We start from the raw sequence: 17,225 nt of genomic DNA, 5'->3' as shown, positions 1-17,225 counted from the left end.
GGTTTATGATCAATGTGTGCTGAAGGTAAACATGTAAAATGCTTCATTTTATTCACCTTCAGTCAAATGAGAATCAATCAGGTGGAAATAGAATTAATTGAGTGAGTCTGTCTCCATATAAACCCCATTATCATATCTGTTAGTACTTCATGCACTGACGCTAAATGATCTTGTATGGATGAGTGCTGTTGCTCAGGGGGCTGTTTCATAATGAGGCTGGATTAAATCCAATCAAATGAGCTTTGGCATCAGTCTTAAAGGGACAGCTCAGCCCAAAATCAAAAATACGCATTTTGTAGTGCTATTTATCCATCTAGATTTTTTTGGTGTGAGTTACAGAGTTTCAGAGATTTGTATTTAGTTGTATTTCAGCCATCAGTGAAACCTTGAAATGGACATTTCACCCCAAAAATAAAAATAGACTTTCCCCCTGGACTGTGGTGCTATTTATCCATCCAGTTTTGGTGATACCAGCCGTAGAGATGCCTGCCTTCTCTTCAATATCATGGGACTAAATGCCACTACAGTAGAATCTACCAGAACTACCTTCTCTCCACTAGAAAGGAAGTAGTTACTATGTGAAACTGCTCCCAACAAGGTCTGTGGACTATCTTGATTTTTTTTTTTTTTTCTTTGGTGCTTTGAGCGCCACGAACACAGTGCCGTTGAGTCCCATCATTATCGAGAGAGGGCAGACATCTCTACAGCTGATATCTCCAAAACTAGATGAATGAATAGCACTACAGAACAGGGGACAAATATATATTTTTGATCTTGGAGTGAGCTGTCCATTTAAGGTTATATTGTTAGCTAAATAACCTGTTATTGAATACAACAAATGTACATTTTCATTAAGAGATCACTATTGTTGATGAAAGACAAAGTTTAACTTAGTTAAAGGAGTTGTCGCAGATGTTTTCTCTTTATTTCTGGCCTGCAGACAAATATTCTGATCCCCTGAAATGTAAGCAATGCCACTTTAGTTTAAGAATTTATGGATGTACAACATAGAAGCAGGAGCACAGGTGATTGAAATCAGGCTGTCCACATGAGGGCGCTGTGGGGACATAAAACATGAGAGGGATGTTATTAAGCAATATGACCGGCTGATTATCATGCTTGTTATGTGGTTATGTACCAAATAATATGACAGAAAATGATAACTTAAAAATGCTTTTAGTAATTTAACAATGATTTAATTGTTTCTCCAGAGTCTATGATCAGAACTGTGACCATAGCAACGGCTTTTTCCTCATAGCAACTGTCTGTTAAACATAGTAACGGTCTGCTATACACAAATAACACATCCCAGAATGTTGTAACTGACCAATGAGTATCGAGTATTTAACAAAGCCGTGTAATAAAACTCTGGATACTTTCCTTGACACCGTGGATCATCACAAAGGAACATCCAGACCGAAAGGGGGCAGCACTCAGCGTTAGAGGTGTAGCTAACATGGTTACCAAACAAACAGGAAGACAGAGCATAACACTGGCTTGAATTAGCTAGCTTCGTAAAATTAGCCATTTTTTCCCCTAGCTTATGTCGTCTTAATGGATAATGTTTTGAAGTTACTCGGGTAATGTCACCGAATGAAGTGCCTTGTGTAATATTGAATTAACTAACAAACTTCCATGTGTCTTAAAGCTAATGCCGATGCTAACCCAGGCTAAAGCTCAATAGTTCTGTTTACCTAGCGTTAGCTCACTCGTAGCTTAGAGCTAACATTTTTGCTAGGGCTATAAAGGCTGGTTTTCAGCTGTTGTTTTATAGAGACAGATAAACGTGTTAATTATATAATGTTACATATGACGTGGGAAATTGTATTTCAGAATTAACCACTCTGGAAACCACTCTATTTACCTGCTACAAATCAAAATACGCAAGCAGCGTTAGCTTGCTAGATTTATAGTTGACTTTTAATACCAGACTCGATGCGTGTGTTAGTCAAAATGACTTTGTTGTAACAGTGAACTGGTGAAACTCAAGTTAAAATCAGTCTTAATGGCTGCCTTAGGCTTCACTCCTGCCAGCGGGCAAGATGTTTTCAGCTATGAAACAACCGGACAATCCAGCTCTACAACAAGCAGTATATTTTGTGGGACAGAGGCAAGGGAATTCTACGAAAATTTAATGAAAGATGATACAAGAAAAAATGTGTCAAGGAGTTTAATTAGCAAGAATGATTATAGCAGAGAGCAGCAGAATAAACAGAGGAACAGAGAGTCCAGAAGAAGAGTTGTGAGGAGAGTCAGGGCTGCAGAGGTGCAACAAGGTCAAACTGATTCTGTGGTGCAAAGAGGGACAAGTGGTGAAGGTGAAGACAACCAAAGAAGAGAGACAAGCGACTCAGAGAGATCCATGGAGCTCCAGGGGCTCAGGTTGCTGCGCTGTGCCCATGAGGGGGACATCTCTGGCCTGAAAGACCTGCTGTCAAAAGGGGTCGACATCAACTTCCAGGTACAATACTAAACTACTCAGTGTGTTTTCATTTTAGGAAATGTTTTTTTTTTTTTTTTATTAATATTCAGTTCTCATGGTGTCCCCTACAGGACACTTACTTCTGGACGGCGATGATGTGTGCAAGCTGGTCAGGACAAAGAGCTGCGGTGAGGCTGCTGCTGCAACACGGAGCAGCCTGGGTTGGAGTGGTTGATACACAGGGCAGGGATGCCAAAGACCTTGCGCTGGAAGGTATAACCACACGGCTTTTATTAATAACTCTAAAATTCTGTTTGTATGTTCAGTGATGTTCAAGCTCATCCATCCACTCATCTGTTTTTCCCCCAGCTGGCCACAATGAGGTGCTGGAAGAGTTGGAGAGCTATGGGAGAAGTACACAGAGAGAGACACAACCTGATAACAGGTTAGCACACTCTAGACAGTTAAAACCAAACTGAACCAAGCAGTAATTCATGTCAAACAGGCTATACAATGGATAATAACTGTATGTTCCTTTATGGAAACAGAAACATTAACCCTTCCTACACCTAAAAAAAAAAAAAAAGTCACAGAGCAGCCAATTTCAATTGGAAAATGTCAAATTTCCAAACTGTCAGTCACAAATTTAAGCCAGAATTTGAGCTGAGAAATAAGCCATGCAGCAAGAGTCGGGGAAAGAGGTGGTTAACATTGTCATATAAACATTCATTTGTTGAATGGTAAATTTCTGACTGAGGTGATTGATTTCCAAAGTTTTGTTGTCCCTGGGATTACATTAGGAGATGTGGTCTGCAGTGCTACAAATGTCCACTTTGTCTGTTTAACCTACCAACCAAAGTCTCATCTATTCATTGGAAACTACCAGAAAAACAGAGGCCCTTCTGTCCACCAGAGTAATACATGTTTATTCAAAACAAAAGAATAAAATCAACTTATATTTGACATTTAAAAAAAAAACATAAAAATATATTGGCTGATATTTCTTGATGTGAACAATTTTGATAATTTGGTGACAAGATGTATAGTGAGCAGGACATTTATCAGCTGAAACATGTGCTTCACAGTCCTTTCTGGTGTTAAAACGATACAGCTATAACAGATTTTCTAAATGACTGTCCATATCTTTGATGTTACTGCGATCTTCTTCAGACTAAAAAAGATGAGTCACCATAAACAATAAATAAACCAGTGGTGTTGTGAAAATGATTGAGTAACAGTGAAACTGGCTTCACATAACTGTCAATTATAAATGATGACTCACTGGTGGAGGGACAACATTAACAGCTTTGCATAACCATACAAGTGCTTTCACTTATTTCTGGCTGATGACACTTCTGTTAAGGTTGACAAAGTGGTTGATGTAACAGTGTCAGTTAAACTGCAATGGAACTGTGCCTGCATTGGTTGCTACTAGCAACAGGATGTTTAACTGTAACTAACTGTGGTCAGCAGAACACAAATACACTTATGATGAGCTAAAATAAGCCAAACTTCATATTTACACCCAAATAGTCAAAATTTTGGTCAAATGAAATTTATATTGTGACTATTTACCCAAACTCCACAGAATGTCTTGAATTATTTTCCATTAAATGTCTACAAATGCATGTTTGTGTTGAAAGTAACTAAAGTAAGTGAGAGGCTAAACATGGTGTTGAGGTGCTGTCTGATATTTGAACATTTACTGATGTAGGACAGATAAATTACACAGTCTTAAGTGCTTTTGCCCAGATGTCAACCTGTTCCTATAAAGGATAGGTTTAAAGGTGTAATACACAACATTTAGCCTCGCAAGTTGTCAGCAAACATTTATTTACTATGTAAAGACATAGTGGAATAATGGCGTCCTGAAAAGAGAATGAAGTCACACTCCCTGTGTGTGTGTGTGTGTGTGTGTGTGTGTTGTAATATGGAGTTTCTCTGTTTATCCAGTCCAGCCACGTGTGCCTGTAAGTGTATGTTAGTGTGTCCATAATTTCTTTCTCAGTACATTTTAGATGAAAAATAGACAATGCTGTAACAAGAGTCTTGGTCCACATTTGATCAACACGGTCTTGTTTCCGTTTCATCTGAGTTCATGAGCAGAGTATATTCAGATGACACTTTTCTTTTTCCCCCAACTTTATTAAGTAAACAAAGCGTGCATTTGTTTTGATCTGGGATTCTGATGATTCTGAGTCATTCCTCCTGTTCATACTGGCCACTAAAAGATCCCTTCCTAATGTACTTTGTGACTGGGAAAAAAAAATCCACTCTCCTCATTTTGTTGAAAAATGCATTCATCGGGTTAACTGAAGCTTGTATGCGGTGTTGGCAAGCTGAGTTAAACTCAAGTATCAAGTGTCTTGTAGTACAAGTTTTCCCCTTTTTGTTGTTGTCCTTCCATGGCAGTAGGTAAATAATCTGCCACAGCAGATGGTTTGTTACACAAAACCATCTAGGAAGTTGTTCTTAGAAATTGTTTGGAAAGGGGAAAAAAAAAACACTTGGCTGGTGATTGGATGAACCATCTGTCCATCACGTAGAACACAACCTAACGTCAACTAATCAGTGAAAATATCTTTTCCATCAAGAAAATCCTTCAGTGCCGTTCTTTGCTCTTCTTTCAGTGAAGAAGTACTTTCCAGTTCTGATATAACTGACGCTATCATAGTATCTACGCTAACCTTTTCAAGAGCCACCATTGTTCGTCTGAGATAAGTTGCTTCCATTGAAGCTTCTCTGTCTTCTTACCTAAAACCACACCTGTAGCTGCCAGTAGTCCCTTCTAGGGTGCTGATTGGCTGCGCCACTTTTGGTGTGGACACAGAGATAACTTGAAGCCTGCTGTGAATCCTGGCTACCTCGCAAGGTAAGCAGGCAAATTTAAATTAAGTAATTTTGGAAGCTGCACACTTTGGAATACATTTCTGCACAGAACGTGGACTGTAAATTAAAAACCCCATCACTAACTCTGAAGTGCACCTGACAATTTTTTTAAGACAGACTTGAGAAATTGTGAATCTGTTCCTTTAATATTTCTCCTCTCACTAATATTGACTTATCTTCTGTTTGTCTCCAGTGCGGCCCAGCCTCAGTGGTGCGACGTGTGTGGTAACGAGTACACCAGCAGCCTGTCATCACATCTCTCCTCCACTCTACATCAGTTCAACTTGCGGCGTCCTTCACCCACCCCCTACTACTGCCTGCCCCCCTCCAGCAACAGCTACAAGATGATGGTTCGCTGTGGCTGGAAACCGGGGACAGGACTGGGGCCGGAGGGTGAGGGGCCTAAACAGCCAGTGTCAACTGTGCTGAAGAGAGACCAGAAAGGCCTGGGGTATGGAGAGAGGAAAAGAGCCAAAGTTACTCACTTCAAATCCAGGGATCAGGAAGCAGTGAAGCCACCTTCCAAGGAGAAAGAGGGGAGAGGAGGAAAAGGACAGAGGAAGGATGAAAGTAGGAGAAAGGAACAAAGAGATAAGAACTGGGAAAGAGATTTTCGTGCCTCTTTTTATCTTTGACACCTGCCCGCAGTCATTTTTCTACATCTCATCTCTCCCAAACTCATCTAAAACAAAATTTCAAAATGTTAAATAGATGTATTATTAAGACGAGTTGTACCTGTTTTTTTGTATGATATTTAAATATTTTTTATTGAGAGCAATAGATGTATTAAATACAATTTTTCATCTTACATCTTTTCTTCATCTTTTTTTATCCGCGTAAAGCATGGTCAGAAACAAAAAACATGATGATGACGTCAAAAAAAAAAAAATAAAACAAAAGAAAGGAAGGAAAGAGAAATTTAGCAGAGAGGGGAAGGAAAATAGCAGTGCCAGGGTAAAGATCAGTTACATGGAGAGGTATGGTATGTTGTTTTCTTTTATTTAAAACTGTGAAGGTGCTTTTAAGGCTCCTGGGAGGTGTTTTCCCACGGAGCATGATATGAACACCTTGACCCTACTTTGATACTGTGTCCATTTATGGAAGCGGTTCTGCTGCTTCCAACAGGTTATGCAATGACCAAATGTGGCATTAATTTATTTCAGCTTTATTATGATTTTGTGACTAAGATTGGTGCGTTTGCTGTTGACCCACGTAGACTGTTTCAAAAAGTGACATAAGTGGATTTTCTTTTCGTTCATTAAAAAAATACTCAACCCTTACTGGTCTTACAAACTCCACTGTGAACGCATATTATGGTTCATGATCCAGGAAAGCAGTTGCCTTTAATATCAGAGCTATCTTCATATCATTTATATAGTAATAAAGTATAAAACATTAATGAAAGTTTACACCTCTTTATTTGTGAGAAAACAGTTTATGTAAATATTTTAGAATGTATCCGGTCCCTCGAGAACAAACTGCACTATTGCTGCTAGAGTTCAGTTGTCATGTAGTCTGAACACAGTATTATGCAACTACTCAAACAAACAGTGAACTCTCCCTTTGTAACAAGTACAGGTACCTTCTCACCTAATTTGCCTCACCTGCACGCGTGACTGCTGAGTCACTTGTTTGTGCAAATCTGCCACATCAGCTCATTACTAATGCTCTCATGTCCTCTCACTGACAATTATTAACAGCTGATCAAATGACAGTGAAGGACTCACCGTCGCTTGATATTGTCAAATTATAATGTTGCGCTCGTCTTGTGCTCCTGCAGTGTTCCTGCAGCCTGCCTCAACTCTGGGGAGGAGGGGACGGGGGGGAAACAACTCGCTTCAATCATAGATTGTGTATTAAATAGGATTTCAACCTACTGTGTATGGCTCTAGCTCGCTATTTGGATTTCAGGACTCACTTTTCGACGTGCAGCTGTTAAATATTCCTTCTTTAAATTATAGAGATTTGTTCCTCCATAGATTAAATGGAATATTAGAAAATCCTTATGATGAAATGCAGTGTAACACAACAACTTTTTCTACCCTCTCTTTTATTCCTCATTTCAAAAACATGGGAGTGTCATGTGGTTCATTAATCGGCCTCTTTCACAGCAGCTATCTTGACATGAAATAGCAGTGTAATCACAGGAGTTATCAATGATACTAATTGTGGTTCCATTCCATTCAGGTCAAACAGAGTCAAGGTGCTGCTATTGTACATGTTGGCTCACTAAAATTACTTTGAATCATTGGTAACACCTGTGTTTAGCCTTCAGTTTCATATCAATATGGCTGCAGTAAAAAAAGGTCTATTAACACCTGTCACTTGACAGCTAAAAGAATTCCTGGGTTGATTACTGGTCCTTTTTTGTGCCCAGTTAGTTTCCATGTACTTTTGGAGGTGTACTACAAGTACCCCAGTTTCCTTCCAAACTTCATAAACATGCAACTCAGGAAAATCACATATGACAAAGTGAATATGAGTCTGTGTTAGACTTGTGGTTACACTTTTAAGAGACAGCTGAGTTGCACAGTTTTGGAGATATCGGCTGCAGAGATGTCTGCTTTCTCTCCAGTATAATGGGACAAAATGCCACTCAGCTTGGGGACCCCAAGGCACCAAAACATTTGAAAAATTCAAATCCAATGTCTCTTTGCAGAAATCATGACCTGGTTACTCAAAATAATCCACAGACCTTGTTGTGAGCAGTTTCATGTAGGAACCACTTTCTTTCTTTCTGTAGAATCTACTGGAACTACTTTCTTTTCTACTTGAAATAAAGTAGTTCCTACAGGAAACTGCTCACAACAAGGTCTGTGATTTACAGCAAGATTTTTTTTTACAGTGCATTGATTATGCCTACATGTAACCATGATTTATTTATGTTAACTGTGCTGGTATGTTAAAAGCTGCAATTTTCCACCACTTTGAGTGTTTTGGGTGGGTATGTTTCATCTTATCATCACCAGATTTAGTTGACAACATGTTTGGATCATTATGCAAAAGTTTATTTATGATTTTTATTTCCAAATCAATTTCCTGTTTACCAAATTTTTGTATGAGTACAAAAGAGGAGCACACAACAGTGTTGTAGAGGTGCCGACCGCAATAAAAGTACAGGTGTAGAGGGAAACAGTTGCACACTCGTAGCCACAATCCAAAAAAAAAGTCTTTTAATAATAAACGTGACAAGTCTTCTTCAGGGTACATACCCTGAACATTTTTCTGTATTGTGGCCTTGAGTGTGAAACTATTTTCCTCCTTTCCAAATTCTTGCAGTTATTTTGACATAAAATTGCCATGACTCATGAATGTGATGAAAACACAAATTCCAGTCATGTTCCCCAGGTGTTCCTTAAAAATCAGCATGATTAACTGTAATCTGATCTATATCAACAGAGTAATAGTGATACATTTATAATACAGATTAAAAATATATAGTAATGACTTTCAAGTGGCATTTTCAGTCACTAAAATGATATATATACATATGTATCTGTGTATATGTATGTATACAGCAAAGTTCAGCCTTGACAGATGCATTTCTCTGAGTACTCCTTAGTTGGACTTGATTGAACGTGTCACCAGCTTTAGTTTGATTGGTTTTAGGGGTCCAACCAAGCCTGCAGGGTCCATCCTCAAAGGGATCTGGGGAATGGACAAATTTCACTGAATTAGAAACTCTATCTTAGTGCAAATTGTATAAAAGCAACCATGTAGACCATGTCAACTAAGTATGTTGTGTACATATATATATATGTGTGTGTGTGTGTGTGTGTGTGTGTGTGTATCACCTCTGTCTCCTTGCAGACTGAGAAGCTGTAGTTCTGCAAAACTTCCACCAAGGCCACTTTAATCATCACCAGAGCAAACCGCATCCCAATACAGTTCCTCGGCCCGTACCCAAATGGCAGGTAAGCGTACGGGTTGATGCTCTGCTTGTTCTGTTTACTGAATCTTGAGAAACAACCACACAGTTACAAAGAAAGTAGAATTTCACCATTTTTCATACATTACAGAATCTTCAAATATACTACTTTACAGTACACACGCTACCTGTCAGGTCTGAACTCCTCTGGCTCCGGCCACAGCTCAGGGTCTCGGTGCAAAGCGTAGACTGGAACCGTAACGATCATGTCCTTCGGGATTGTGATTCCATTGACCTTGACGGTGTCTTTGGCTATTCGTTCCAGACGTGCCGCTGGAGGGTAGAGCCTGTCACAAAACAAGAGCACTTTTAAAATACTGTATGTCTTTATCAGATGAAACCTTCAATTCTAACTACTCCAAACTTGAAAATACATATTCTTGAAATCATGTTTTCGTTGCCCAAGAATATGTGACTAAAAACTAAACTATTATCTTTTTGAGCAGCTCTTAGCAGCATGACTGTAGGGATGGCAATGCTTTGGTCTAAACGTTTTGTAAGTTAAAGGAGAATCTTTAATATATTTACTGTAATGAATCATAAAGTGACCATTATATGTCATCAGGGATCAAGGAAACATGGTGGCATCAATGCTGCAGCCATGGTATCCCCAATGTTAAAGATATTACCCTCAGGATGAATTTTAATAACTTTAGTGATCCCCTAAAGGACCAGTGTGTAGGATTTAGTAGCATCTAATGCTGAACTTGCAAATTGCATCCAACTGAATACCAGCTCGCCTCACCCTGTCCTTCCATATGTATAAGGAGAACCTGTGAAAAGTAATCTTAAAGCTATTGCAAGGAACCTTCATATTTTGTTGATTTTTGTGGAAAGCAGTAGTGTTTTGACTAATAAAAAAATATAACGTCAAAAATAAAATGATCTCAATAAAGATCTTATCCTGCTGCTTTTTAATTGGCTAATGTACTAGTCACTATAACTTTACCAGCAAAATATGTAATATATAAATTATATCTTTTCATGTGGTTTCACAAAGAATCTGAATAGAGAAGAATTTTTCTATATTACAGAGTGATTTAATTCAGTGCAAACGTCACAAAAAAATTCTTCTTAAATTTTCATTTTATTCACTATGAAAACTTTTGACCTGACATCACAAAATCAGTCTGTTCAGACATCAACTAGCACACGAAAATGCTCATTACCTCAGTGACTCATTGACAACGCTGTCTAGGTAGTCCATCTGCATCAGAGCTTCATATTCGATTGGACCCTGTAAAGAGTTGTTGCAAATCACAGTTTGATCAAACAGAATTCAGATTTGGTAAACTGTAGTGTCATCATGGAAGTAAAATGGAGAGAATGACTCCTGTACCAGAAACTTCTGCTCTACCTTGTTAGGGAAAGTGGAGTCTATCTCCTCTTGCAGGCGCTCCATGACATCAGGATTTCTGGCCAAATTGTAGGCCAAGGAAACGAGAGAGAGAGAGCTCGTCTCAGAACCGGCAAACATAAACATTGTCATTTGAGAACTGATCTCATGCTCAGTAAGACCTGTTAGGACAGGTGGGATGCATGAACAGGGAGGGAGATGAAAGCAGGCGTCAAAACCTTTGGTGTGGATACATGTGAGTGTACATTTGTGCTTTTGTATGCGATGTCAGTGTTTAATTACCTTTATTCTGCTTTTTGTTCTTGGGTTCATCCGTAGTCTGAGAATTGATCATATATTGAAGCATATCTTCTGAATTCTGAAAAGAGGTCAGATAATTAGTATGCACTGGCTTGGAGAGTAACGGATTACATGAAATGGGATTATATAATTAGTTTACCAAAAAAAAAAGGTAACTGTAAACCATTACAGTTCTATAAAGAATAATGTAATCAGATTGCAGATATAATAGTAAAAATGGGGATATTAGCGAGATTACAATTTTAAAATACATTTTCAAATAAAGAGCAATACTAGCACAACACTCTGGTCTGAGTGAAACCAGCTGATCTTACTGTTTCCAATTCATTATGGCATTAAGTGAAAAAATGCTTCACTGTTTGGAAATTTCACATTATTCTGTCTTTAAGTCAGAATAGAGTAACAACATCACACTACAGAACAAACACTAATGTTAGCTAGATCGAACAACCACTAACATTGGCTACAAAGACCAACTGCTAATGTTAGCTACACCAGCCAATCGCTAACATTAGCTACATTGATCAACCGCTAACATTGGCCACAAAGACCAACCATGTTTGTGAGGAGAGGTCTTGTTATACTGTATGGCCGCAGATGTCTGATTTTATGTTTATGTCACTGGATTAGTCAACAAAAGTCATATGACTTGTTATTTTATCACTAAATGTTGACAAAACTGTCTCTCCTCAAGGCTGATTTAGTACTTTATCTAAAACTTTCTATCATATCACATGGCCTTTATCAGCAAATGGATTCTGTCAACTTCTCGTGGCAATGTAGATATTCACTTCCATGTTTTTTGGAGCATCTTATGGACTTCTCATCCGTACTGGCTTCAAGTTTGAGTTTCAAAGCTCAATCTTGACATTTCATTGATGATCCAATGTTTATCTGGTGTTCAAGATCATGTGATTTGATAGAAAGTGACCTTGATGTGGGAGTACTTTGTCAACTTCTGTTTCTGATGTCAAGGATAAACTTGACTGAAGCCAACACAGACAAAAAGTCCAAAAATTGCTCCAAGAAATAAAGAACAGAAATTTGAACATCCAAGTTTCCATGACAACTAAGCAGAAGCTCTAAAAAGAGAAATGGCTCTTGAGGTGAGATTGTTTTGTCAACTGTCTGGTTTCTCTATTTACACGGTACATATCTATATGACAATATATGATTAAACATATTGCAATAGATGATTTTATCCATACAGTGCTACCCTTGTTGTGTGTTTTTTCCAGACCTGGTGTGAGCTCCCATTGCGTTCTGCTCTGATCTTCTCTAAAAACATTTTGAAGAAACTAACAGAAGCCTTCGAGAACAGGGAGAAACCCAACATCTCCAAGAGAGGAAGAAAAAAGGGAAAACATCCTGAGAAGGCAAAAGGGGGTTGACAATTATAATTTTTAGTCAAAAAACAAGGCTTTTTACAAGAGAAAAAAGTTGTCATTGAAAAATGGTGATGTACCTTGGAAAATGAAAAGTAATGCGGGGAAATGGAACAGTTTCGAGGCGTGGGTGACGAAGGGACTTGACGGGTTGTTGATAGAGTCCACATCCACACTCAATGCACAGCTCGCCATCACATCTACACTGTAAGGTCCAAAGATGCTGGAATACACGCATTATACCAGTCATTGATCAGTGGTTGCTCCACAGTCCTTAGTTAGTGACAGTGCAGAGGATTGTTAACTAGATTTAGCAAAAAAAAAACTTTTAATGTCACATTTTAGTCACATTTTTTAAATTTTAAAGTTTATTGTCAGTGTAATCTCTACATCCATTTCCACTACACATTTTATATTAGAAGGTAATGAAGGTCTGCTACTAATTGAACTGAGGATTGTCACTAATCTAATTGTTAGTGTGCCCCTAGGCCTGATAAAAACCTAGGATGAGGGTGGAAAAAAGCATGCACCAGAGGAGTGGTTTTCAAACTGGGGTCCAGGGACCAACAGGGGTCCCTGAGGGGATTTTAGGATGTCCCCAGAAACAGGAGGAACAAAACATTTATATATTATATTATTATTTTTGTTGGAAAAGCAAGGATAGAAATAGGTTTGTCTGTTTTGATTGATTGTAATACTGTATATAGTGATCCTTGTTGATTGACTCTGAAGACTTTATTATTTTCAAACCTAAAAAAAAAAAAAAAAAAAAAAAAGATTCAGAGCAGATCACGACAAAATCCTCTAAAACTGGCGGTCCATGGTCTAAAATGCATCTACTGTGCGGGTCCTTGACATGAAAAAGTTTGGGCACCCCCACACTAGAATAGACAAATTAAGTGGGCAACAAAATAATTAAAGGTAATGAATAATGGGCTTTTAGTGTTTTTGTCATTTGTGATCGTACTTAGCTTTGGAAAAGGAGATTGTGTTTGTGGACATGGATAGATTTTCAGTCAAAAATTTTAAATCAAAAGAAAAATAATTATTTTTGATTCATTTCTTAAAAGAACAGTTCAAACGAAGCTCGTATGAAGCGACAGCCAGCTGGAAACTGAGGGAAACAGCAAGCCTGGTTTCGCCAACCAACACCTTTAAAGCTCCTAAATGAAAACGTTTGATTCTCGTGCAGCCATCTTGGGTGGTGTTCTGTCATTTAAAGGGAGAGTTCACCCCAAAATCAATAATACATATTTTTCCACTCACATGTAGTTCTATTAATCCATCTAGATTTTTTTTTTTTTTTTGGTGTGAGTTGTAGACTTTGAGATATCGGCCGTAGATAGATATCGTAGATGTCTGCCTTCTCTCTAATATAATGGGACTAAATCAACTAGTCCTGTGGTGATCAAAGCAACAACAACAACAACAACAACAACAACAACAACAACAACAACAAAAAAAAAACATTTGAAAAATTCAAAACCAGTGTCTCTTTCCAAAAATCATGACCTGGTTACTCAAGATAACTCAAACTTTTTGTGAGCAGTTTCATGCAGTAACTAGTTCCGGTATATTCTAAAGGGGCTCCAGTAGATTCTACTGCAAGAAAGAACGTTTCTACATGAAAATGCTCCCAAGGTCTGTGGATTATTTCAGTGTAACCAGGTCATGACTTCTCGAAAGAAGGAGTTTTTCAACTGTATTTTTTGGCAGGACTAGTGACACCGTGTTCCATTATATTGGAGAGAAGGAAGAAATCTCTGCAGGTAACTCACATCACAACAGTATAGATGGATAAACAGCACCACAGGCTAGGAAAAAAAAATATGTATTATTGTATTTGAACTGTCACTTTAAAAGCACAGGGTGCAAAAAAAGGGAATACTGGATTTGATTATTTTAACATTCAGTATTTAAGATATGGTATTACTCACTTTTTCACAGCAATAACTTCCTCATTTTGCACTTTGGACTTCAGGCAGGTTGTCAGTTTGCGGGAATGATGCTTCATGATGTTAAACATCTTTAGACAAAAGACAAAGTGCAAAATGAACAAAAGTACATGACGGATGTAGATGACTTTACTTTCAGTCAACCCAAATATGAGTTGAATAAATTAGGAAAACTTAAGAGTTTACCTCTTTTATACGTCCAGAGGTGAAGGAAGGAGAGAGGATGTTACGTATCCGTCTCCACTGGTCATTCTCAACAATGGACACTGCGTCATAGAGGTCTCCATTCAGACGGAAGTTCTAGAGGGGCAAAGAGGTCAGCACACGTGTTTGTGCATGTGGAACAGCTGTTAAAGCAGGGGTGGAAGTAACTAATTACAAGTACTCAAATTACTGTAATTAAGTAGTTTTTTGGGTACTTGTACTTTTATGAGTAGATTTTCAAGTCTGTACTTTTACTTGTACTTAAGTATTAATTAAACCATGTAATCTTCCTAATTACTTTTAATATCAGAATTGAGTACTGAGTGCAGTTTGAATTAATATCCAAATCTTTTATCTGCATTTCTGTAGCCAATCAGGTGATCTGATCACAAACGAGCCAATGAAAACCAGGACATACGGATGAAAACAAAACATCAGGTTTGAAGCAAGGATGTTAATCATTGATCTTTAATTGATTAATTGCCGTTAAGAATTTAACCTTTTTAAAGTGCATTTATGGATATTTAATAAATAGTCGCTGCAGTGATACATCTGACTTTGTTTTGTTTGGCAGAGACAGTTGATGAATAAGGAAATAAAAACTTAAAATGAGAAAAAATTGACCAAAAAAAAAAAAAAGTAAAAATGAGGAAAAAATATGCATGTTTTGTATCTCATAAATTAGGAATGATTCATCGATTATTAGTGTGTCAACTATTGGTAAAGCAAAACACACAAAATTTGCAACCCTAATTTAGAGAGGTGACAGTGACATCAACGGTTAAAAATGTAAAATAGAGCCATGGCAACCTAATGTTAACTTGAGGCAATCTAACATTGCAAGCAGTCATATATATATCAAAAATATATATATCAAAAATACTAACTAATACACGCTATATACAAGTTTTTTCAACTAACTACTGGATGAAAAAGCGCTCAGGTGACCACATACTGCAGATTTGAGGGTTAACTGATGGACTATAAAGCAGATAATAAAGGGGACATATATCACACTAGGTTGTGCAACAGGTGTGCAACAGGTGTCTGTATTTTGTGCTATTAAGTGTTTCTCACCCGTCGGTTGGTAAAGTAGGTGAAGCACTCCTTCACCAGGATGGTTTTCAACATGTCAGGGTCCATCACATACATCACGGGCCTCCTGAGCTCATACATGCTGGACATTTACACAAACACACATTCCCTTTTTAGTTATTTAGTGTTAAAGTGCACAACTTAGCTCTTACAGTACTTTGTAGACTCACCCCCACACTCTTCCATACTTCTTAGCGTTCTCACAGTCATCTAAGTAGTAAACCTTGCAATAGAGAATACATTTCCATTATATTACATAATTGTCTGCTTCCTTACCAACACAATGTGTTTATTATGAAATTTTAAATAATTGAAATTTAGATTTACATACAGGGTTGTGCCTGCCAATTGTGCCAAAGTACATCAGTGGCTTGGGACATGGGATCCCCAACTTCTCAAATGTCCCAAAAGTCCAGTTGCCATACCTGTACAGAACATCAAAACACAGGGGTTAAATAGTGTCAGTCAGGCTAAACTTCATACAAATGCATATATTAAAACAAAACTCTGATTCTTACATAATAAATATGCATATGAATGTAACGAGTAGAATCCATGTTTCCAAAGAGAAGAAAGGAAGGTAGTCCATGGCTCTCCTCTCACTCGACCAACTTGTTGTGGTCTTTCACCTTTGCTCCTCTGGCTACGCAGATCACAGCAGCTCATCCGGGTACTTCGCTCTGCGTCAAGCTTCCGCACTTGTTGGGCGAAAACAACAACAACAACCGCTCTTTGACAATTTAAACGCATAAAATAGGAAAACCGCATTACTTTCGAGCTATTAGCCCAAACCCTGTGGGCAGTCAGGTGAACATTTCTGGTATGTATCTGCAGATCAAGATAACAAAAAGCAGTTAATAAGTGTCTGCCTCCATCTGAGAGGAAGAACGACCCCCACCCAGTGGTCAGAGTTGGTATAGTCTGACACATACAAGTCCCTTATTGAACCTCCGGGGAGTATATTTCTGACATCTGCCACTTTTTAAGACACTATTTTGCTGTTTTAGCAGCCTGCCCACTGTGGAGCTATGGTTAAATAATTATATAACGTGCATATGAATGACACCAGTCTTCTCTATGTGGCGCTGGCACTTTAACAGAGTTTGTTTTCACCCAAAATGCAGTGTGATTGTCGAGACCTGTGGCAGCTCTGATCCATGTGCAGGACAGGTGGGCCCTTCTCAAGAGTAATAAGACCTTTGGCTTTAAATGTAAGTAGTCCTCTCTGTGATTTTCATCCTGAAATCTGCTCTCATTTATTTTGGTCATGAACGGTGGAAAGATGTTTTTAAAAAAAGTAAATTTACAAAACAAAACCTTTGTTATGATGAAGAAAATGAAAAAAAAAAATATGTAGCTGTAATTGAGTAATCAGAAAACAAAAAAAACTATCATCACTATCATCAAAACTATTGTTTGTAATAGCTTTGATCTCTTTAACTGAACTTTCTAACACATTCTCGTGTTTTCTTTCTTTCTTTCTTTCTTTTTTTTACTTATTTATTTTATTGTCAGTATAATGCTTATATTTTTTTTCACTTTCTTGGTGTGGACATTTTGAAAAAATGGAGACAAACAAAAAGAAAAAAAAAAAAACACAACAACTTTGGCCCTTCCTTCTTCCTGTGTAGCAACACCCTGAGAAAAAGGCAGGAGTTTCTGCCACCCACACATCCAAGTGTTTGTCTGG

The 17,225-nt window shown here is 38.0% G+C and overlaps 2 protein-coding genes across 2 annotated transcripts; one reads left to right on the top strand and one right to left on the bottom strand.

Annotated features, from left to right (window-relative positions):
• The first annotated feature begins 1,791 nt into the window (after nucleotides 1–1,791).
• Nucleotides 1,792–6,119, top strand: gpank1 (G patch domain and ankyrin repeats 1). Its single transcript, XM_084714963.1, has 4 exons — nucleotides 1,792–2,461; nucleotides 2,554–2,695; nucleotides 2,792–2,867; nucleotides 5,505–6,119. Exons 1-4 carry the CDS (start codon nucleotides 2,006–2,008, stop codon nucleotides 5,944–5,946), a joined length of 1,116 nt encoding a protein of 371 aa, XP_084571089.1. The 5' UTR covers nucleotides 1,792–2,005; the 3' UTR covers nucleotides 5,947–6,119.
• Nucleotides 6,120–8,689: 2,570 nt separating this feature from the next.
• LOC146329691 (cytochrome P450 3A30-like) lies at nucleotides 8,690–16,180 on the bottom strand. Its single transcript, XM_084714962.1, has 14 exons — nucleotides 16,054–16,180; nucleotides 15,867–15,960; nucleotides 15,706–15,758; nucleotides 15,518–15,617; nucleotides 14,423–14,536; nucleotides 14,219–14,307; nucleotides 12,362–12,504; nucleotides 12,137–12,264; nucleotides 10,879–10,954; nucleotides 10,597–10,757; nucleotides 10,409–10,476; nucleotides 9,368–9,526; nucleotides 9,106–9,268; nucleotides 8,690–8,959 (listed from the first exon to the last, which is right to left on the bottom strand). Exons 1-14 carry the CDS (start codon nucleotides 16,122–16,124, stop codon nucleotides 8,870–8,872), a joined length of 1,509 nt encoding a protein of 502 aa, XP_084571088.1. The 5' UTR covers nucleotides 16,125–16,180; the 3' UTR covers nucleotides 8,690–8,869.
• Nucleotides 16,181–17,225: the final 1,045 nt, after the last annotated feature.

This window comes from Lutjanus erythropterus, chromosome 3, assembly GCF_056507025.1.
Source record: "Lutjanus erythropterus isolate fLutEry1 chromosome 3, fLutEry1.hap2, whole genome shotgun sequence".
Lineage (NCBI taxonomy): Eukaryota > Metazoa > Chordata > Actinopteri > Lutjaniformes > Lutjanidae > Lutjanus > Lutjanus erythropterus.
The sequence above is the reverse complement of the archived record's forward strand: the minus strand, read 5'-3'. Positions and strand labels throughout refer to the sequence as shown.